The 24402-nt window shown below is 42.1% G+C and overlaps 1 protein-coding gene and 1 long non-coding RNA gene across 5 annotated transcripts in view; one reads left to right on the forward strand and one right to left on the reverse strand.

Moving 5' to 3' along the window:
- Window positions 1–8986: 8986 nt before the first annotated feature.
- Window positions 8987–14248, reverse strand: LOC131885280 (uncharacterized). Its single transcript, XR_009373817.1, has 3 exons — window positions 14113–14248; window positions 10135–10238; window positions 8987–10045 (listed from the first exon to the last, which is right to left on the reverse strand). It is a non-coding gene; the product is annotated as an uncharacterized LOC131885280 (long non-coding RNA).
- A 102-nt stretch (window positions 14249–14350) lies between these two features.
- The window catches only part of LOC131885275 (dual specificity calcium/calmodulin-dependent 3',5'-cyclic nucleotide phosphodiesterase 1B-like), a 34922-nt gene continuing 24870 nt past the window's right edge, over window positions 14351–24402 (forward strand). The window contains exons 1-2 of one of the 4 annotated variants that reach the window (XM_059233287.1): window positions 14351–14489; window positions 16084–16653. In XM_059233287.1, coding sequence (XP_059089270.1) covers window positions 16461–16653 — 193 coding nt within the window. In that variant the 5' untranslated portion in view covers window positions 14351–14489; window positions 16084–16460. Of the gene's footprint in view, window positions 14490–15729; window positions 16654–24402 lie in introns of those variants that run through there. The other 3 variants (XM_059233290.1, XM_059233288.1, XM_059233289.1) reach the window with 3 other exon arrangements.

Genomic DNA, 24402 nt, shown 5'->3' on the forward strand with positions numbered 1-24402 from the left:
TCCTGCCTCAATGTTCCAACAGAGTAAAATTTGCAATGTTCCTCCCTATAATTTTGAATGTCTATGGCTAATGAATCTGCGTGCGTTGGATGGCGTGACGGGCATGACTAAGGTTTTTCCAAATTTTGGTAAGAAGATTGAGTTCAATGGGTTCTAAATTTTCCGCCATACAATAAGGGCCCTTATTTGCAACGTCAGACAGCCCAAACAAAACGGGAAGACGCAGGTAGATTGCAAAATAAACTACTGGTGACGTGCCATGAAAACAATTTTTTTCCGAACATTATGTGACCCAGGTCACTAATTATACATAATATTTTGAAAGAATTAGCCAAAAACAACACAAACGCATTATAATTCAATAAAGAGGTGTCGGCCAAATCAGCCCTTCATTTGCTAGTTGTTGACTCACAAAGCGCTCTCTGAAGTGCAGAACGCTACGTAAACCATAGTTCGTACAGCGTAATGTTGGCTGTGATAAAGGAGCGGGAATATCCCTCAAATGGGACCCCCCCTTCAGATGGCAGACTGTCTGACCGAGAGAGCTCCCATCTGACTTCACATCAAAAAAACTGTTGGATGATCTTATTGCAGATCATGTGCAAATTTATTGCCCCCTTAAATTTTGTCAAAGACAGGGAAGCAAAGCACGAATTCGAAAATCAAGATTTCACCAAATTAGAAAAGAACTTCCTGAACTCAAAAATCTAATAGATTAGAATTGAATTTAAAAAAACTGGTAGATCTTCCTGAATTCAAATGCGCGCCCCTTACATCTCTTTGGTTTCATGATGATGAAATCTCGATTTTTCAGATACGTGGAAAGCAACGAAAGAGACAATGCTCCAATGCTCCAATGCTCCTCGGCTATAAAGGCACGGTCGACGGCTGGTTCCTTTTTCCAAGACCATTATTGAAGGCCGTGTTTCTCCTCGTTCTCATTCCATGGGAAAACAATACTCTATCCAGTATGCCTATCTCCCCTCTACCAGTAACCAATAGCACTCGCCACAATTGCCTATCAAACAATCATGCAATTCTGCTATTCCATTTATGCGCCCACACGCCAATTGTGGATACATTTGGAACAAGAGTACAGAGTGGACGACTAAGCACCAAAAAAACAGAGAGAGAACGAGAAACGAAGAAAGAGAAGGGCGGGTTGAAATGCAATTCTTCGTGGAAGAAACGAACGAGACGAATGAGGGGTTCTCGTGAGATCATTTCCAAGATCACTCGAGCTCCACTCGCATCAAGCCAGGCTAGGCTTCCACTGTCGTACTACTACATGATGAGCAGACCAAATGGACCGGAAACTCTGTTTCTGTGCGAGTTTCGATTTCGCTATATAGTACCACTTTGCCTCAAAGGGACTCTCAGAGAGTGGATTTTGATGTCAACACGGTTAACAAAACGGCTTTTAACAAGCTCGGAAAGGTACAATAAAAGATAAGATTTGTGCAACCTGGAAATTTCAATTGGCCAGCCATTGCTCATCGAGAAGACTGTAGTTCGACTGGCATTAGATAGATGTATATTTGAATAGTTTAGCATGGCTTATCATGTATGCCATACCTTTTACTTCGGGTAATGGGATTTTATTCGGTCTAAAATGTTTGACAAGATGTTGTTGTCCCGTTTTGAGCCAAAGTAGGACTTGGTTAGGATTTCCCAACAACATTGTCTCTCTTGATATACAAAAAATAAAGACGCAAATCAGTTACTGATCAGCATTGCCATTAAGTCATGATATTAGTCAATCATAACAGTCAATCGACACATCAACTTTCAGACTAATGGTGCCCACCATTGCTTGTATGTTCTCCGATCAAATCCCTGCGGAAAACCTTTGCAAGACCGGCGTTGTGAAGATAGGCTTCCCATGTTGCACCATGTCTTGCTTTTACCGAAATTAATAAATTGATTTTGACATCTAAGCGAAGGGAATCATGTCCATGAGAATCCACTGACAATCCTCATTAATTTAAACGATAGATGACGTGGGAGATTTGGCGTGTGATCCCAAGAGACAAAATGGTATCACCAATCTCTGTCCAGGTTTCACCGGGTTCCATTAGAGCAGGATCCATTTCCAAGAAGACCTTACGACATACGTAGGTGAGTACTAAATTACTCGACATTCCAAACTGATATCCACTCATCACTCAAAGTCCCACAGATTTGGACCGCTCTATGAGACCAGCAAAGCTATGAAATCTGACGAGAGTTCATTGTGCGGCATTTGGAATTCCTTTTGGCCCTTTTTCCAAAAAAAGTTGCCTCCAGCACAAAATGATTGGGGAACGGCTAGAAAGGGTATTCTTTGTCGTCCGGAATGAGAAAGAGCGAAAGATATAGTCAAAGAGAAAGAGGAAGATAAATTGGTGGGAGTCGTGGATGGAATTGCTGATTCTCGCTCTGTAGACTGAACTATTTCCTTTGATTGAAGGCTCGAGGGCAAAATCTATTCGGGGTTTTCCGTATCCAAGTGAACCTTTCAATTTTCTACGAATGATTGCACAACGAGTTCCGCTAAAGTCGAAAGTCAATTTGAAGTCGGAGGAAGGTATTAGGCCTAAAGAGGGAAGAATCCTCCCCTTTGTCCTTCTCCTACTCTTCAGGGTTAATGTGGGGCCTATTGCTGGTTAGAGCACCCAAAGCGAAATCCTTTCATTGTTGATCTACAGTACGTGTTTATTTAACAGAGAGTTACGTTCGCACTCATCATTGCTCGTTCGCCTCAGGAAATCTTTAGACGGAAAACCTTAGGAGTCAAGGTCCACCTACACGAAGGACAGTGACCACTGAAAACGACGATTTCGTCTTTGTATGTAAAGTGCTCATAGTGTAGATTTAACCATCTTGATTGATCTTAACTACCGCAATGAAAGCATCACAAAGAAAAACTCTTTTTCCTTTCGTTCAACTTGGATTTTTGAGATTGCGACGTAAATGAGTCCAATCCAATCCTAGAAGCAGTACTTTTTAGTGATTGTGGATACTCGCACAGGATATGTTGCTCCTGCTCTGGTCCCGTGCAGAGAAGTCGCTATGTAATAAGTTTGGTTGAGGTCACTTCTTCTTTTCTCTTGTTCATGTGAATAAACCTGTTCCTCAAACATTCAGTTGAACTTGCTTGATAGCTTCCGGTGATGAAGTGATATTATTTAAGACTTTAGCTTGTGGATCCACTGTGATAAGCCCTAGAAGAGGAGAAAATGGAAATATCTACTTAAAGGCCTATAAAATACAGAAAAAATGAGAGGGCTATTCCAGAAGTAATCTTTGCTCAAAATGGTCCGGCTCAGTCAGGAAAGAATCCGAAAAAAAACTGTCATAAGAAGCATTTGCCATAAAGCACTTAAAATGCTCATTTTGATCGAGAGTATGAAGTTAGTGTTTTTTCAGGGTTTCCTCCACATTTTGAAGAAAAAAAACTTGCAACATTTCTTGCATGGTGCATTTTCGGGCATGCATTTTGTCTCTTGTGAGATTGTACCAACTAACCCAATATATATGGATAGATGTATGTATTTCGGTCTCGAATATTGATATTTCAGTTAGAGTGTATTTCAAAATCATGCTTCCAATATGTGTTGACACACCAACAGGGCTTGAACCGTTACCGAAAAAAGCAACACGTTAACATTACCGATACTTTCAAAGTCATTCATTTTTTCAACATTCTTTTCGGGTTTTATTTGAGGCTGATCTTTCGAAAAAAATCTGGTACGACTCCTTTTCGCAATTTTTGTCCTCGTTTATAAAGGAAGAAAGTTGCGGTAACGGGAGGGCTAAAAACCCGCTCCCTTACCGTTTTTTTAGCGATACTTAAAAGGTAAACGTTACAAGTAACGCCCCTACTTGTAACGGCGTTATTCAAGCCCTGCCACACACGTTTTTAAAAGTCATCTTTTAAGGTAAACTTCCTGTCATTTCTTCAAACTTATTCTATGTCAGACAATACTTAAACAGAAAAGCATCTGCCACAATAATATCTATGAAATAGAGCCAAAGAGTATAGATATCGTGCTATGATGATTGGATCTCCATAATTATAGAGTAGGTACGACAGTTGCTCATATGAACAAAAAGGCAAGTTAAACAAAAAGTGGCTCCTAAAAGTGTGAACTGCAAGTACGGTACGAAACTGTACGTACGTGAAATTGCAGACATTTTTTCGAAGGGCCCTTTCTGAGCGTGCCCTAGAAGCATCTTCTATGGCCAAGTAAAACACTGAAAGCCATTGGGAAGCACTGGGACCAAAGTGGAGCACTCAACAGTGATCCACTGGCATTGATCAATTATGAGAATTACTCTCCAGATCCAGGCCTGTTGTTGTGTGTGTTGTGGTGGTTGGTCCATCAATAGTATTGTTCTGTACGTAAAAGGGAACACATTCTATAGTACATAGGCCTGGTTGAAAGGAGAGGTCACCACTTTCAAGAGACTGAATGGTAAAGACCCATTATTTCGGGAAGGAAATCGTCCTCATTCATTTCCACTCAATAGAGCTCTATGGAGCTTTGAATGACCTCATCGAGACACGCCAGATGGATGGATCATTATGATCTATGGGGTAATTCAGCGAACCTGAATGGAATCCTCATGAGGGCTTTTTCAAAATGCGTCGAAATAATGTGTATTAAAACATCTTGCTTAATGATTCGTGGCCCATTTCTGGCAACATTTGGACTAATAACCAAAAAAGGTGATCCCTTTGATCCTTTTGAGCTTTTGTGGGGAAAACGTTGCAGCATTTCCAACGCAAATAGTGTAAGCAAAGCGGTAACACTTTTTGACGTGAAAAATATCAGGGTCACATTATAGGCACTTAATGGGTTTGCAATATTTCAATTTTTGCCTGTTTTGCAACTCCCGTGAGGTTTGTTTGATCGCATTTGCACTTGGAAGGTCCGTCGGTCCATCATCACAATGGCAGAGTACTGATATGAGCCTGACATTTAAGAGCTGATTCCTCATAATCAATTCAATTTGGTTGACAGATCAAACATTAAAATATGATCAGGCACCGCTCTATGAACTTATTTATAAATGTATCGAATTACTTTAGGATGACCCATCGGTGCGAACGTGATTGTTTTTATTGATTTGATATCAGTACCAGTATAATCAACCTGCAAAGAAAGAACTCGGCTGTCGTCGCGTACTTTACTATCGTATTAAATATGGATCACGAACAATCTTCCTTGTGATGTGAATAGGAAAACCAACTGCTGGCCTCTTTGGATGGAGCAAAAGTGCAAAGAAGGTTCTTTCTCAACATTCACCTTGCATACATCAAATTTACCAATTTACTCAATTTACCACCTTGTTTGAGGAAACAGTATTCTCATATTGAAACAGGATAGTGTATGATGTCGGAGCTACACACAAAAATGATTTTCGTACTTTGTAACACTAGTCCACCAGATCATTGGGAATTTCATTCTTTTCATTGCTTTTCTTTCACTTCACAAGCCGTATTGAACTCGTTCTCGAAAAAGTGCATGATCATTTCAAGTGTCTCCAATTGTACTCCGGCCTGGTCTTTCCACGAGAAGATGTCGTTTTGTCGTAAGTCGGATATCTAAGAGAATCAAAGACGTCACATTGTGGTTCATGATATGATCGATCCCATTTGAGGATAACTTGCTCGATCAATATCGACAAATTGTTCTGACATGTCAAGTTACAAGCGCAGTAAGGTGTAGGGACCCTACAAACGTATGCTAGTCTTTTCGTGAGACTCACACCAGAAACTCTAACCACGGAAGGCTCATCAAATATGTATTAGATTTTGTATCAATAAAACGTACATGGAGTACATAGAACCTGTTTGTGTTAGTGGCAACAACGTTTGTGGTAAACCAGTCCAAATGCCGTTACTTTACAACACACAACGAGTTCAAATCATAAAAGAAACCAAACTTGCCCGACTCCCATTTACATCTTGAAATCCAACTATACCAATCGGCAGGATTCATTAGCCTTATAATTAGCCTAATCACCCTGGGAACATTTGCCACAGCTAATGTGAAATCTGATCAAAACTCCACAAGCTTTTAGCATCTGCCAAAAGAGTTGCTTTCCATCTCCGCGAAACAAAGATGAAACAAAGCATGAACCACTGGAATTTGGACATGGACGAAGAGGCTAGCAATTCAAATTTGAGCCCACAGGTTAATTGGCCAAAGGTCGTCTGTCTTGCCTATTTGAATTTCGTTCCAACGATTGAATCAAAAGTTATGCCCTACAGAGCGCAGAATAAATAGGTTAGCCGTGTTCTAACCATTGATTACCTGTTGAGAGCTAACTCATTCATTCTGTGTAGATTTATTCAGTGAGCTTTGAGGTAGTATAACTTTTGACCCAGTCATTCTATCGAGCTGAAAAATGAAATGAGCCTTTAATGCGGCCATTCAAAAAAAAGTTCCTTCAATTCCGAAATTTTAAGCTTCGACGTTTGCCTCCTTGTCCATATTCCCGTGGTTCATGAACAAAGGCATCCAATGCAATGAGTCAAAGTGGGCCCGCATATCTAAGGCCTCTGCTCCAATGCGACAACACATCAAGTTGAGAGGTAAACTTTCGTCGAATTGACAACGAGACCTTCACCAGGTACAACAACTTCTACAAATATGATGTTGCGAGAGCACTACTTACCCCTGAACATGTTTCCTGATGATCACGGCCTTGATATCAAGGGAACAAACAAAACTTTCTAAGGTAACTGAAGGCTCTGTAGAACGTGGTAAGAAAGGGACGGGAAAAATGAGATTGCGCAACCTTGGAAGGTCATCTAATGAAGGTAGGGAAATGATATTTTCGTTTATGGAAGATACATTTCCAATGCTCTATTATTCGATAAAAGGTAGTTCTTGAATTCCATGGAACTGATATGGTCAACCTTAATGGGTGGTTCAGATGGTGCATCAAGACATCATATGGTTCAAGGCGTTCAAGGGTATTAATGGCGAAAGTGTCTGGAGTCTCAAAACGTTTCTTTGACCCAACCAGCGGTCAAGGGCTTGTTTTGAAAGTCTGTTTTTTGTCGCAATATATATTTTAAGATGGAACATTGCCTCAAAGGTAGTGCAAGCCTGGAAGAAAACGTTGATGTTAAAGGTCGTGGAGATAGTACTATCTTGACCAAGAGCGATGAAGTCAAACACAAGGTGGCTTCCAATATTGGCTTTTCATAACTGACCTCAAAAATGGAAGAAACAAAGGCGACTAAGATAAATTGAAATATGTCAAGAGTGTAAAACGTTAATCGATATTGACTGTTTTAATGAAGGAAAAACATACATTGCACTTAATTCAACCAAAGAAAGGATACGTGTATTAGATTCTTTAACTGGGGCAATCGAAATGCTGTTGCTACAATTGTGATAGGGTTGTCCCTAACCGAAGTTTTTGCAACCATATTCTACTGTACTTTTAACACAATTAAAGGATTTTGCATGCTTGTTTTCCTCTGATTCAATCGTTGGTAGTCTAGGCATTCGTTGAAAAAGAGTGATCGCTTGAGCGTTAAATTCCAGCATTCTAATGACATCGATTTGACTGGAACTTCATTAATGTGAGAATGATATATCGTTGAAACTAATTAATCAATCAAAATCTTTCAAATTCCAATATAAGATGGCTGAGTCACACGAAAAAATAGAACTTGAAAAATGCACCTCAAATCACAGTTACTTGTTTTTCGCCCCTTCAATTGATTTTGACTTATCGTCTTTTCCACTTTTTCTTGTTGCCATCCAGAGGCGGGTTTTTAAAACGCTCATACCTCTGAGTTAGGGCTTGGACTTTACCCATAATGAGCGTCTGCTCACCCCTTAGACGAGTGTATATTAATACCGGTTAACGTAGAAGGCCCCTATCTCCGTCCGAGATACAAGCTTTAAAAGACTCGTCTCTGGATGGCAACAAGAAATGGCATTGATATTTTCAAGAACTGGAAAAAGGATGTGGTGGCTCGAGCGTAAAATAAGACAATGAAATTCAAAATATATACCGGGTCCCATATCTTTTCAGAAACGTAGGTTTGATTTATAATAAAAGAATGTAGTTAACTTTTGCTGCTTTGACACTCAAATAGTTGCTACATTTCAAGCAACATAAAACTCCAACTCGTAATTAGTAATTTCTAACGTAAAACGCCAAAGCGTGCAAATATGAGTATCTCATATAGGTATTTTTACGTATATGATATAAACTTTGAAACCATTTGTCACACAAATGAGAATTATTTATTTGAAGTTGGATCTGAGTTTTGATAAAAGTTGGTACATACTTTCATACGATTGATGCAAATGTTTGTTCGAAGAATGGTTATCAAGAAATGAGTATTTGACTGGGAAGATTGGAAGCTTCTTTTAATCAATAGTTGTTCAAAATGAGGAATATAATGATTACCGGGTGCACCAAAAATATATTGGCCCGATTTGAGTTTTCTATCTTATACTTAGCATAACTTTTGTGATTCACGGTCGATTGAGATTTTATTTTTTTGTGCCGCTTCTTTGGCATATTCAAATCCTCCGGCAAACATTTGTTAGGAACGTTAGATCCAGGGTCCTTCAGGCTTGGTGCAAATTGCAGACCACCTCTTTGAAACACTTGGCGTGAGTCTAACAAGCAAGTTAGGACCAGGGGAGGATCATCTGTCCCTCGACCGTCCCTCATCCCAGGCGAGAATCCTCAACCCTCACATGAAGTGCAGGGACATAAGGGGACATACTATATACTAATACACCCACTATGGGCATTTGCGACTAACCCGGTCCAGTTATATATGCTACAGAAAATGTCAAAAAAATCACATCGAAACGTTATTAATTGGATCAAATCAATAAAAAAAAGTTTGTTGAAGGAGCATGTTCTAGATTCTGCAAAACAATCCGGATTTTTGAGGGCCGGAGCACCATGATAATCCGGCTCGGCGATGATTTGTGCAAATGAAATAATGATATATAAGCTATATTGTGTATTTGGGGACAGAAATCCCAGCATCTCATAGCAAATCAATGTCATATATTGGATATTTTAATCCGATTGGTCAAACGTAGCATCCAAAAATGAAACGGTCAAACTTCGACCCAATCAAATCTCCCACAAGTTACAATTTAGAAAATAAATAAGATTTTCTTCTTAGATAAATGCTAATCCTTCCCTCCTTAGTTTCTTCATACACTTGTGAATGCACCGCATATTCCATTGGTACAATAATCAGACAAGCATCGTAAAATCCACAAGCGCTCATTGTTGTTCACCATCCGGTATCTATTTCACCACCATCAACATGAGCCATTATCCCGACCAGAATCTCGGTTACCATCTTTATGGTGCTAACTAAATTTAAGTTGCACCTCAACCTCTCTCTCTCTCTCTCTGTCTGCCCCCAATCCTTACCAGCCACGTCTTAAACAAAAGCTCAGCAATTGTCTCCGTTCCTGGGTTCGTTCTTTGAGCATCGTTCCAAGTCTTTTCCGAACGGAAGAACCAAAAGGCCCATCCAAGCACGACGAGCATCTATTAGTCTTGAACTGAACTATTCGTGTACTATCTACTGTACATGTACACGGGGTCCTCCTTCCCTGAGCCGGACTCTCTGTAGTATACAGGGTGCGTACGTACGTACGTACGTCATCCAAGGAACGAACCAACCCAGCAAGTAGCCTCTTCTTGTTTCTCATAATCGGAAAAGAGACGACGAAGAAGGCCCGAGAGAAAAAGGAGAGATAAAGAAGGCCAGATGGTCCTGGCTGATCTCAGGCCGTCTTGATTGGCCAATGATAACAGAGCTTCTGGGTGCTTGGTGTCAGCGTGAGTGAGTGTGTGTGTGTGTGTGTGTGTGGTTGTGCTTCTTTCTAGTGGTCTTCGTCGCCTTCGTCTTCGCGTCCGCCTCATCACTTTTGTTGTGTTTTCTCTGGCAAAGATGATGGCATTTGGAGTCATGGAAAGGGCCTTGGAGCGGTTCTGGCCAGATTAAAAAAGTCCATCTGCGTGTACGTAGACTCCTCTCGTTGACGAAAGACTTTGAGAGAGAACGAGAGAACGAGAGAACGAGATAGAGAGACAAGAGAGGAGACACACAGTTGTAAACCTTGCCACTATCCTACTTACACTCATCAGTGCTCCCGTTCTGCGGATGGTTATCCGTTGGGTCCGTGGCTTGTCAATATTGAGTATTTGTGCGAGTTCCTTTGCGGTTGGTGCTTTCCAAAGTCCTGGGAAGGTAAGAGATAAAGAACTACAAAAAAAGTTACGATGATGATGAGGTGCCTTGGACCCGCTTCAAGCTGCAGTGGACAACTTTTCTCTCTCCCTTGTTACGTGCATTGCTCTGACTGTTTTACTCAGTCACTCATAACTTTGCGGCTAGGTGCCCAATATTTTTCTATTTGTCAACCAACTTTTTTGGGGGTGATTAAGATGCTATTGTTTGCGTTTATTTCTATATTAGGAACAAACCAGTCGACTCCACAATTCTGGGTGATTATCAGCGAAGGAATTGTTGATGACATCATAGCAGAGCTAGTAGCTTCAGCCACGGAAATTTAGTTACAATTGAACTAAGATCGAAACAATCTCTTTAGTGCACTTTATCTTAAAAGCCATACACTTTTGTCTGCTATTAATAGAACATGACAGGGTCAAACTATCACTTAAGCCGAAGTTGAAAGAGCTTTCCAAATCAAGTTGTTGTTCGCGTGAAATATCAAAATCCAGTCATCCATGTCCATAAATATTGTGAAAGAAACACGAACAATTTTTTGCTGAAGTGACAATTCTTATGAGTACACACGGTGGAATGTGTTTATTCAATAGAGAATAAAAAGAGGCTATATTTGGACGGCCAGGTAATTTCCTACGGTTTTTGCAACTCAAGAAGGAAGTGCCCGGGAATTGAACCTCGAAAAACCATAAGAAATTAGCACTTGTGGTTCTGAGTCTTCAAATTTACCTATTTTGTTCAATGGCCGTGAATTATAACGTTGGTGCACGACTCTTGGTGCCCGACTCCATCTTGAATATACGTACTTTTTGATATCTCAACAGTGCCCATTTGTGTTCTAAAATTATCTCAAGTTTCGTTTTCTTTAACTCTAATATGGCCATTTTTTCCTTGCACCTCCTCCCCCCTTCTGTTTTTGTTTCGTTTTGTTTTGAACCAAGAAGAATGTCCTTGCAAAAAAACAAATCTATTCTAGTCTAATTCTTGTTCACCTCACTTTTTTGCCCCATACCACACAAATTCATACGAAATTGAAATTGTTTGACGAGTAGTTAACTTTCAACGGAAGTGATAGCTTTTAATCCAAACACTTTCTATCTTGTGTGCTAAATTGGTGCTGTTCGAAACGTTGACATTCGCAAAATGTGGAAGTGAAATGGGAGTATTCGAGAAAGCCAAGCAAATGGCTTCATTACATTCTAATTCGGTCAAAAAAGCTAATGGATATACAAATGTCAATCAAATGCTGAGTGTAAGTACAGTGTTTTTGTAAATTTGATTTGAATGTTTGCCACGAAAACGTTTTATAACTGAATTTCTAGTGCATCAGAAATGCGCGAAAGAGGGTGTCATGTAGATTACTAGCTCATAGTTGGATGCAAAATACTTTTGAAATGTGTCTTGTCCTGTTTCCATCTAATCCTAATGCATTTAGTGTACATGTAGATGATCTTTGACATTTGCAGGATTGAAGTAGAAGATTCGACGTGTTTGTCCAAAGGCTTTTGATAATTGTGCAACTCTCCAATCAGTTTTAGATTTCGCGAGTAACTAGGACGTCGTTTAGTAGATCCATTATAAGATTAAATGATATCCATGGCAGTATGAACAAAGTAAACGAGAGCTTACAAGTGTATTTGTTTTCGGATTCCATTGAATCAATCCCACTCAGATAACGGAAGCTTTGGATGGCGCTAGTTCAGTTGAAATCCAATCTGAAATCCAAACTAATTCCGAGTGCTTTTATGATCCTTTTTGATTCACGCCACAATTTTAGAGCGATCATGCTCAAGATTAATGGACTTTCCCGATTTTCATTGTGACGTGTACGAGTGAGTGTGCTCTTATGCGAGTTATGAGAACAGAGTTCATATATGGAAATAGGCCTCAAGGTCTCTTCTCAAAATGATAGGCCTTGAGTGATCGGATCGACATTGGAAAAAGTCGACTAGTTGCATCAAAAATCCCCAGTCTTCAAATTCAACGAGCTTGTCAGTGTCTGATGGGAACTACTTTAGCGTAGAAAGTCAATGGAAAACTTAACCCTGCAGGCTGTTGAAAGATCAATGTGTAGCGCACCTCAACGTGTAGAGAGCTTTACACCCATCGAGTTATTGGTAGAACATCGAGAGGCGATCAAGTCATAGACGATATAGATAGAAAATGTCTTAATTACAAGTACGCTCGTTTTTTCATACAAAAATCAGATGCCAGAGCCGTTTCCACCTTTAATTTCCCTTGAACGAGATTGACTTGCTTACTTTGCCGTCTTGGTTCGCTTTGGGATTGGCGAGGAGCTTATTCATCCCTTCATACACTGAGTCATCTTATTACGGCAAAGTGAACTGACGAGATCGAGGTACGTTCTTGGGCTTGAGTGCTTCCGAAGTTGAATCCGTCCAATTGAATACCTCTTTGATCTCCAACTTAATATTCAAGTGTGTCAGCTTTCACGGAAAGTATGACAAATCCCCCTTCTCCCGCCCAGTGAATAGCCAACCACCGCAAGACCTGATTACTGGCTCTTGGCCTTTGGTTTCCTCCCTTGGGGTGAGGTTCTGTCCACTGCAGTGCCTTGTCACTGCAAATATAATCATCTTTCTCAATCTCCGTGTTGCTCATTCGCTGGTCCGAGGGAAGCAGGTGATAGACATCAAGATACGACGAACCCCCCAATCTCAAGCCATGCGCCCCACCAGTCATCGGGTGATCATTCGTTCGTGTGCACCTATTATTGTGCGTATGTCTACTGTCAAAGCCATTGTAGTCGATGAAAGAGCCATCATACCTGGTCGAGCTCAAGGGAAAGAAGGGTCTTCAATTTCTTGTCCTCCTCTTCACTTGCCGAGTACTCACGTCCCACCCGGGCCCTGCCACCACCGTCCGAAAAGCAGAGGTGGGCCTGGTGGAAAAGGTGCCCTAAAGGTGATATCGGAAATTCTTAACCGCTCTCGTTCCGTTGGGTCCCCGGCATGAGCAACGGTATAGCGCTCAGTTGTACGTTCTAATGGAGAAGTTGTAGAGTATATCGAGTAAGAACTACTACACGTTCGCACCCGTTGTAAGTGGGGCGAATGCGTGCGCTTGTTCCTCCTCAAAATTCGACTCAATGAGGTTCCCCATTCGTTCGAGCCTTCGAGTCTTCGAGCCTTCGAGCCTTCGCTCGACAGTCCGCGTTCAAGCCTTGAATCAAGGAACAACAAAGACGGCTCGCTTCGGATCAACACCCATGAAGAGAGGGAACCTGAGCTTGAAGAGAAAGAGAGAGAGACAAGGAACAAGAGAGAACACAGAATATCCACGTAGGTGGATGGAGGCCACAACCACGTTGAGCACCACCACCACCAGTGCTTCCATAAAAGTTGACGAGGGGTCCAACGACCCAATGGCTGGTTCCACCGTGAGGTTGTTGTTGCCATCGTCGTCGCTGTCGTCGTCGTGGACGTCTTCTTCTTCGACTTCAGGCAAAGCCAGCCACTTGCCTCTTAATGCTTAATGCCTGAGAAGAGAACGAAGCCAAAGGAAGTGCCAGAACGCAGGAGAACACGGGAGTGGGAGTGCTGAGACTTGTTTTGGGATCTCGTCTTCTGCCCTCTTGCTTCTTCTCCTCTTCCTTCCCGTTCGTTGTCTTCAATCTTGCCACCCAGGAGTGAGTCCAAAGAACGAGGGAGCTTCTCCAACGCTCGACTTTCCCCGCTCAAAAAGTTTTCGTCTTCAATGTTTCAGTTCTGTTATGCTTGTTGTGTCGAGCTCACAGCTGTAAATCAACCTCCAACTCTGGCCAACCACATGCAAAAATATTAGTGGTAGTGGTGATGGTGGTGGTGGTGGTGGTCGTCGTAAACTAAGTGACTGAGACGACCTACCTTTCTTCCGGGTCAAGAAACCTTGGCCAGCCAAAGTCGCCATCATCATTCCCAGTGATTGTGTTTCCAAGTGATGGTCCATTGTTGGTCGAGTCTCGAATAATTGGGACGCAAAGTGGATGACGGCTTTCCAAAACGGATATCACCTCCCAAGGAATGTAGCAGCATTGTTGGGCAATGAGCCTTGATGTCCGGGCCTGGTTAACCAATATTTATGAGCGGCCACTTGCGAGGCGAAAACAAAACTGGCCGTTGCCATTGGAGAGTTTTGGGAAGAAAATACAATCTCCCCTGGTTCCAAGGCATTGGTTCCCACACCTCGTAGAACAACCTTCAGCACGATTTGTGTTGCATTGTTGCTCCGCGATTCCATCAAGGTATCAGAACTCTGAGGAAGTGAGTTCCACAGAGAAAGAGAGAAAGAAGAGAGACTTGGTTCATGATGTGTGGGTAATAGTATTTGGTTTTGATACAAACAAAAGAGTACTTTTGGGGTCATTACCTGACAGATCGAGAGCTCCTTTGATTCATCATTAATCATCTCAGACAGACCACATAATGTGAGCATTCATTGGTGTGGAACAAATAAAGGCTCTTATTGGGAGTGAAAGCCCACTTCCCAATCTCTGTAGGTACGAGCCAGCCAAGGCCAAATCATGACAGCAACGGGATGCATCCTCCCACAAACTCACACGAGCGAGTGTTGCAACTCTTACCTCAAGTGACAGCTTTTACTAGGTCGTAATGAATGGCAAATTAGCGGAATCATACGCAAAATTCATTGCTTCCAAGATCAAAAGCCTGATTGACCGAATAAATGGCACGATTATGGGTGAAAAAGCTGCTTGTCAGAGGGTAATTCTTCCGGGATTCTGGTTATCCGACCAACAAAGAGGGCGGCTATCCCCCAACGAATTCAGATTATCTTGTAGAAAGTTTCCTGATGAGCCACATTGATGGCCACGAAGACGTGATCCAGCAGATCTGAACATAAATCTCTGTCTATTCTTGTTAGGGCACAGGAAGGAACACTTGATCGTAGTTTGCAGGCAGCCAGATGAGATTGTCAGTGTTCAATGTCATCTTGGGCCTTTTCGGGTCCCTTCTTCCCTTTTCTTGAATACAAAGTTGAAATACACGGGGGACGTCCCTCGGGTGTGTCAGGCCTGCTTCCCAATCTCAAGCCCAAGAAGGGCTTTTCATGGCCACATGCCATCCATGAGATAAAATCTTTGCATTGAAAGAGCGCTCGGAAAACCAGCCCGCTTCCAATAGGTTTTAACTGGTGTGCATTCTTGCTACCATTATTTTGGTCTCTTCTTCGTGGACTTCCTGGCTTTGATTTGAGGGAAAAAAACGATAGAATTCCAGAGTAATGTTTTACTTCCATTTTTAACAAGGAAGGCCATTTGGGACTTGGTCCCCAACTTACTTGCCAGACCATGTGACGGTCCTTTTTTTGCAGAGTCTCTAAAGACTTTCAATCAGTTTAGAGCCGAAACAGTCGTGTTCCCCGTGTATTGTATCATTACGTTTGATGTATGGCTTCGAAGGCCTCTAGTGGCTGGCGGGGGCTCCCATTCCTCATATTCTGCCGACATAAATCAGAACGAAGAATGCTGAGTCTGCTCCCAAAAATGGTTGGGTGTACCTCTTCGTCCTCCTGCTCTTAAACCCACATGGAGTTTCGTCTTTAGGAGGATGCTGACTCCTCTAAGTGGCGAGCAAGTTTGTTCATCGGGTGGAAAACACCTAACTCTCTCTCTCTCTCTCTTCTTGGTCCTTCAATTTATGGCCTTCTATGAGCAAACTTGATTGAACTTCCACAATGGAGGTTTTGATGTGCCAGGAGGCAAGGCAAAAAAGGGAAAGGGTCTTTCCGCTCTGACGTGCTTGCTTTTCATTTTGTTTTTATGGACCAAGAAGACTCTTTACTCTCTTTCTCTGTCTCTCTCTCTCTCAATATCCAAGCTTGCAAGTGCAACGACAACACTTGCCTTTCCACAGAACTTTCAAACTTTAGCAACAAGTAGGAGTGGTGGTTTCCCCCTCTTCCTAGTTCTGCTCCTCCTTAACAGCTTTTGATCGCAAAACAGAGAAAAACAAGGTCTTCTCAAGAAAAGTGGAACAAGAGCCCAACCCAACCAAGCTTTGAAGGCCCATCTGGATTAGGGACAACATCGGCTAGTGCCGCACAACCGATCCCTGCGTCTCGTACAACCATGCACAGACTTGGCCAAAACGTGGCTTGGACGGTCTTTGAGTAAATTTGGCGGGACATTCAAACGCTCGGACGCTGGACTATCATTGGCTGTGTCCTTTGTCGGGGGCGCACCTGCGTCATCATCATGTCTTCCGTTCATCCCGAGCCTCCGGCCAAAGATCCACCCACGCCTCATTCCACGCCCTTGAGGGGTCGATCCAGGCCGCCCTTGGTGGCTCAGCATTCAGTGGTGAGGAAGACCATGACCAGCACATCGAAACTGTTTCCACAAGAGAGCTGCACAACCGTGGCCGTTGGAGGTGATACTTACACCATAGGTAAGCCCAGCCATCGCTATCTTCTTGATGTTCTAAAAATAACTCAGTACTGGGTAGACCATGCGGTGCGTGAAATTCAAACTCAAAAGCTAGCCTCTTCCTTTTATGGTACGTGGGTTGTCAAAGTACTTTGAGAGAACCAGTCCAACCTTTAGAATACTCCGGAATTGGAGAGCAAATGGCGAAAATAGAATTTTGGATTGAGTCTGCATCAGAGCCTCATTTTGTCGAGGCAACTTTGCATCTGGTTTGTCATCAATATTGCTCTCTTAGGGTCCTTTCGGTCCGAAATTAGAAACCGTTCGTAGCTAAATTGGTCCCTAATTGAAATTCGAACCTAGGGTAAAGGTAGTATTCATTCATCGACGCTAGGCTCATTCTCGTGTAACACTTTATATTGGTTGCCTTGGTGAGAAACGAGTCATTTGCTCCACATGACTCTGAACCACTACCCTACAACGTTTTGAATGAACAAACCTGGATTTTTATGTTTAGTTCCTACAACCCATTTGCCCAATCGCAGGCCTCTAAATACTTTGTTCTTAGGACCGAATATCTGAAGAAAAGGAACTATTTGGATTTCTAGGCTTGTCAGAGAAAGGCTTGTACTCATGACAAATGTGTCCCTTTTTCATGAGAAAAAGATAAGACTGAGGGTGAGAAGAATTGACCCAGATGGGTTCATGGCCACAAAATCTCCGGTAGTTCTACGTGCGTGCGCAGCGGTTGGCGCAATCAAAATACGAGACCTAAAAGGTCAATTTCACCTTTTTAGCCTGTGTGAAGTCTGTCGCTGGCTGTCGAAGTTTATCCCTCATCTGAGGCGCGGCCTTTTGAAGAAAGTTTCAAGTTTCGTTGAAAGGCCGAGGAGTCTGCCAAGGCATGCGATGGTTGACCTGTGCCCTCATATGGTTTCATTCTCAAGCAACTTTTTTTCCGGTTCAGAGAACATGGACAGATGACTGAGCACAAGCTGCCTGCCAACTTATATTTGCTCGATCGTGAGAGCGGAAAAGTAACTTCTCCCAATTCTTCCTCATTCTCCCTCTCCTCTTCCTTGGGCTGTCTTTTCTCTCTCTCTCTCTCCCGCTTTCGCTCTCTCTCTCACTCTCTCTCTCTCTGTCTCCCTCCAAGCCCCTAAGACCTCCTTGGTTAGAGAACTTGGACCACTAGGCTCAAGGATGGTTCACATTCATGATATTGAGGGCTTAACTAAATGCTGTTTGGAAGGTTTTCCTGAGCCCATTGGTCTTGCCGAGCATGCAATTTGTTACTTTCTAAATAATACTGTCTTTGATCAATTGGCATCCTTAGATTGAGTTGTCTCATCGAAAGTCTTATCCTATTGAAAACAGGGAGGAGGAGGAGTATGTAGAAGCCAGAGGAAGAAAGACGAAAGAGGAAAAAGAGAAAGGTGGAGGATGCCTAATTGGAGTTGGAACGTCTAAAGGTCAGGTGATGGGATCAGAGACGTGTCCCATGGATCACTGTAAACATCTGGAGGCCAGAGGCCAGATCGATGTAAAACCGAGTTTTTTCCCCATTCATATAAGGCTCGACCCACTGCGACGCACTCCTCATCCCAGAATCTTAATTAGTCTTGAGCAATGCCGGAACATGCGTGTTCAATTATTAATATTATGCCTGGGCATTATGCCTGCCTGACCTGGCATATGGAAATGGTCCCTAAAGCAAGGCAACACGAACCTTGGGCCAAGGTACACAAATATCCCAAGTCTTGGATGTGAGAAGAAGGACCTAATGTTTATACGGTACGTACAGTCCAAGTAGATCACGAGCTCTGGCGGGTTGAAAGCTGTTTCATAATGCCTCAGCGCATCGAAGGTATTTGCCGAAGAAAGGCCACTGATTACTTTCAGCCTTGGCTCGCTAAACGTCTTAATCACTTCTTCTCAATAATATCCGACCAAGTTGTCCGTCACTAGTCTGTCGACTTTCAGAGGGCCTTGATGAGTCAAAGAAATAGTGCCCCGGAGGATTTGTCAATATTTTCCAATCATAGAGCAAACCTCGAGATCGAGGCAATTTCAATGGAATGAATGCTAGTCGCTCTGTAGACTCGAAAATATGTCACTGAAAGAAATGGAAGAAAATCCCGGGAGAGTGGGAAAGAGCACCAAGGGAATGTCGACATGACCAGACTATTAACTATGAAGTAGATCCCATGGAATATGAATCCGGAGCTCTTTTGTTCGAACCCAAGAATAACACTGAATTGGAAGGAACGAGCTTGAACGTCACAAGATCGTGCTATTGGAATGTGTTAAGTTGACGGTGAGCACTCGAAACAGCCAATGGACTTGTGCAATCCAAAAAAGGCATCAATCAGGTTCGTTAGTTTGATCATGGAACAAGAAAGAGGTTCCATGTTCTTTCTCTGAGCTCTGGAGACAAAGAAAATAAGCAGGCTGTTTAAAATGTTCTGTCTCATTTTCCTGCTGATTAATCTCCTTCAAAACGTGTTAGTATGGGTCACCAACCCTTCTTGGCCTGGTAGGGCCTCTTGTCGAGGCCATTTGAGCCTGAATGTCCAATTGTACAGGGTTGGGAGCAGTGACTAATGACAGAAGTGGGGAGGGGGCTGAGCTATCCTGTTGTGTGGAACGAAGAAAGAACGTTCCTCTTTGTTTCAATTTCAACCTGCGAAACTAGGAAGTTACTGAATAAATTATAACGTCGACATTTGGAACGGCTTTTTTCCATTTTAGAAATTGCGAGAATAGCTTGATTTTTTTTAAAGAGTGGAAGAAGGTGTGATAAAGCGTAAATGGATCCTCATTAGAATTGCGTCTGGATTGCTTCAACTGAATGTTTCAGTTGTCGTGAATTATCGACGAGAGAATTGGGTGTGTCTCTGAATATGAATTTGCAATTGAGTGGCTCAAAATCAAAAGTCGACTTCCCCCGCCGGGAAATATTTACGTTAGCCGATTCCATTTGCTCTTACATGAAGTGGAAACGTGTTGAGCGAGTATTGGAAAAGCTCCCAAAAACCTTGAGCCTTTTGTTGTTGGTGGCCCAATGTTGGTTGTTCCTGGAACGTAAGGTTTCGTCGGTGCGCGGAAACAAAGTTCAAGCTTGGATCGCCTCTTTCCATCATGAATTATAAATAAACCAACCCAAAGGGCGAGGGCGAGAATTCTGGTACCTTCCACGTCTGTGTCCGTCTCAAGGAGAGGAGAAGGCCGAAAAGGCCAGAAGGCTACAAGGCCAGAAGGCCACAAGAGACGACCCGATCTTGGAAGTAGACAATCGGATAACCGTGGTCTAAACTTAAGGCTCTTCGTGTTCCAAAACATCGCGTTCTTGGCAAAGTTGGAAGCAAGTCGAAGAGTGATTCGCTCGTTGTGACAGCTTTGTTTACTTGACTGGAAAGCTCATAACAATTAACAGCAACATGACACCGACAGGCTTGGTTAGTCGGGTGCCATTGAGAGTGGATTTTAATAGCATTTTAAAGAGGAAAACGATAGTCGAGAAGGTTTAGCCTCATTTCTCATATCGTCGACAATATGCACACGAGCAGTCCAATTGGCTCCTCACGATCGGACCAATAACTTATTCCACGGAAATGAAGCATGAACCAAACCAAATTATTGGCAAATGGTTGCTAACGGATTTGAAACTTTGCAGCCCCACCACTTCGTTGAAAGTTGCGGAAGGAAAAAGAAGTAACTTTTTCTATATTTGCCCAAGAAGTGCGTTCTCCTTCCTTTTTGAAGTGTCTTACTTCCCTGTTCCTCTATTGATTCTAAATATAGAGCTGTTTGTAGCCTATTAATGCCTCTGCGTGAATAGAAACCAGCTTATGATTGGATATTTAAACTGGTGCAATCCTCAAAAATTATCCATGGCACGGTGAGCACTGAGCAAGCCAGATTTTCAGTTTTACTTTTATTTTTTGCTTTGATTGGCCTTCAAAATAACTCCAAAATCATGTCCTAAGCATTAGGATACTAGTAGTGATCAGATTAAGAGACCCTGCTCTTGAAAGTACTTATCGGCCTATTAGGCTTGACTGAGAGGTTAATTAACCAATTATCTTGAATGAGAAAACATTGATTGCCCGTCATTTGATACGGGAAGCTGACGCTTTTAAATGGATAAAGTTCCATTCCACCTCGTTACTTCTAGCCCCTGAGTGAATAAAGGAAAATGCTCTAAGCTTGTTTCTTTCATTCAGAGTTTCCATCTTGTGTTGTTATCAAGATGAATTGACCAAATAACAAGTACCTTGTTTGTTTGCTGGTTAATAAATAATGAGAAAACCCAATCAACAAAACAAAGTCAGGGTTGCCGTATCTGCAATCCGAGAATACCAGAATGTACTGTACATCACCCTCATTCTATACCCTAGAACAAACCATGATAGAGTTTGATGCTTTTTCATACAAACGTCTCTGATGAGTCCCTTTTTGAGTTGAGCTGAGGAATTAGTATTCATGTAATTGAAGAAAATAAGAGTTGAGGCCAAATGACTCCTCACAAGCAATGGCCTTGGACCTTTTTTGACCAGTCCTAACTTGAATTTGTCCATATGCCATAATTTGAGCCCATTGAGCATTTTTTACTTCTTGGACTTGAGTCTGAGGGAATTTCTTATGAGCTCCCTTTTGACATGTTAGACTCCAAGGGCACTCTCAGACCTTATCCGACTCAATAACTTCAAAGAGCGAAATAGAGTGACCCTTTGGGATTTGAGGGGGCCTTCTTTTTGAGTTTTTTAGTGATCGCTGAGAGGATGACAAATCCTCAGATTTTCAACGTCCAATTTGCGGGGTCTTGAAATCTCTTTGGAAAGTCAAATCCATCGCAAAAGAAAATGGAAAAAGTGAGACCGGGGGGAGAAGAAGAGAGGGGGGGGCGTGCTGTCTTTGGCTGACAACTCGAAAATGAAGTCAAAAAATGAGTTGGGGCCAATGCAAAACCCTTTCATGTAGGATTTAGACCTGGGATTAGCATTAAGACCTGAACAGTTGGGAGTTGGGATGTCATTGAGAAGTCAAGTGGTCGTCTTTCAATGTTGACACTATTCTGTGGTTGGTGATCTGTGGTCGATTTTAAGATTTCATGCCTAGCGTCCATTTGTTACTCGATTTAGCCAATCTGGTCAAGCATTTAAAATAAGCTTATTCACATTCCCACCTGACAAGATTGACGTGCAAGCGTGTTGTAGATGTTTTCTCCATTGAAACGACTCGAAGGCCTGACTTCTGGTACATACGTATCCGAGGGCAATTAGTGTCAGGCACCGAGTGACTGTGTAAGAACTATTTTCATTATTCCACTTGACTAGCTCTCTTTTGCACGAGATGCCTGAAATCTCATGCATTCCACACAAGTTTAAGACACATTTTTGACGAGAAACTCTCGTTGGTGCATCTCTCATGAAAATGTACGTCCAACGATCCAAGGACGTCCATCAGCCTCCCCCTGCCTATTCACGTTACGGTATTTTGAGACAATGAGTCTCTCTCCTCTTTTGCAACCCGTTCTTGACGAAGTCTCGTGATCATAAACGGGGTGATTCCGATGTTTTGCACAACTGTCAGAAGGGACATACACACACTTATATTGCTCACATTGCTACTATTTTGGTGGGTGCTCGGTATCAATTTCTTTCAAAGGTAATTTTCAAGAATTTCCATGTGGAATTAATGAATGTGCAGCAAAGTTACATGCCAATTAGAGAAATCTGCATAACGTATCCGAATCTGATTGAGGCGAAGTCAAGGACGAGGAAGACGGGGCATGCTCATTTCTAGACATGACTGAAAGTCTGTTCAAACAGATATAATCCCCTTCGAGCACAAACTATACAGGAAGTTTAATTTGGCCCTAAAGTGATCTAGCCCTTTAGATTTTCGCCTTGGGGATTTGTTTTTCAATTCTCTTCCTACCCAATCCTTTCAGATGTTGTCTGGTGACGGAACAATCTTTAATTTGTTGTTGGTGGTGGTCTTCGTCGCTTTACACTGTTGTTGTGAGCAAAAAGCTGAATACATTTTCCTCGTATGTCACATTCATATCACTGGGTGTCATGATGAATCACGAAAGTTTTTCCTCCTTCAAAGTTGCCGCCTTCCGAGTCCTTTTTGTGCCCTAACAAATTTATCACATTTTGATGCTGCACAACTTCTTCCCTGGCTCGAAACCTGCCGGTGATGGGAAGTGCGAGTAGGTACATACTGAACATCTTTGAGCTTCAAAAGATGCAAATCCACCCTTCCTCCACTCAAAAAAGAGAAGAGTTATTTTTACTTTCCGTTCACTCCGGTCTCAAGTTTCAATTCGAGATCCTTGTGTGATCATGGTCTGATATTGTTTCGCAGCTCTGTCTTCTTGTCTCCGGTTCTTGATGGGAGACGTCGGCAAATCGGTGGCTGAGATGGTACGTTTCATTTGAGAATGTGTGAGTGTATGGGTATACACTGTGTGGATCAGTGTGTGTCTGCCATTCACATGCGCTTAATTCTCGGCACTTAAGAAGCGCAAGCTTACGTATCCAGCTTATCCAACAAACATTGCCCTCAGAATGGACACTTACCTACACTTTTATTCCAAGTGCTGGCAGGGACATGGTCAACACACTGGACTAGATGAATAGGTTGGAGTATGGCTTCAAATTACGTGTTATTCATGAAAATTAGGCATGTGCAGGATTATTAGCACCAAACCTTGCGTTGATTTGACTTTCTTTATTTTTGAATTGAGCAAGAAAAATTGGTCATGCGAAGGTACAGCAACCGAGGTTCTAAAGTGCGTGTGTTATTATTTTTGGGAGAGGTAAATCAAAACGTCAATTGGGCGCCTGGCACTTTGGAATTTGTATCATGTGGGGTTGGTAGACTTATTAGAACATGAATATCTATCTGAATATTTATTTGCTCTTCACCGTTTCTTAACCACTAAAGGGGATATTAACCCTAATGTTATAGTTATGAGACCCTTAAAAATCTTTTGAAGCTTTTGTATGGGAAGTGTTTGTTTAAGAAAGGCTAGCATTATTTCCTCTTTTTGCATTACATAGTCATGCAATACATCAAATTGGTTCAGTTCAGATCAAGATTGCTCTTTTCGTTAAAGTTATTGACAGAAATATCAATGGTAAGGATGAGCATTTCATATGCATAGCCTTAACATCACTGAATTAACTTTGTGTGCCTTTCAAATGAGTTTAAAGGATTTGTTCCAATTGATGACACATTCTTTACCATAAAGGTACACGAAGAGCTGAAGGCACTGAGTTCAGACATGGCTTAGTTTGGAAAAACATGGGTCATAAAAGTTTTCAAGTTATGCAAACTTTTTAGAATTTCCACTCGGCAAAACGTCAGGAAAAGAGCACACACATCTCTTGAGCAACCCATCATGAAAAAAGACAAATGAGCCCAATTTTCTCTGTAATAGGCTCAACTTGAACATTGGTCAAAAGTAACATCAACAATAAAAGCCTAAAATTGTTGACTTTTTGGGTGTAGGGAATCGAGTCCAAGCGCAAAAGCCAAAATGATGCACTAAGTTTTGAGCTCAGAAGACAAACAGAAAATTTTGAAACTGACCATAAGAACGCAAGAGTCGATAATCAAAGAAATATCAGGTGCATGTGTGCTTATATCTTGGCAGCATAATTGTCTCGATTTACAGTATCCTAATGTCCAAAGCCCAAACTTGTTCATTGTTCTTAGATAAACAATTCATGATCTTCAAATGGCCTCATTTTGTACA

This window comes from Tigriopus californicus, chromosome 8, assembly GCF_007210705.1.
Source record: "Tigriopus californicus strain San Diego chromosome 8, Tcal_SD_v2.1, whole genome shotgun sequence".
NCBI lineage: Eukaryota > Metazoa > Arthropoda > Copepoda > Harpacticoida > Harpacticidae > Tigriopus > Tigriopus californicus.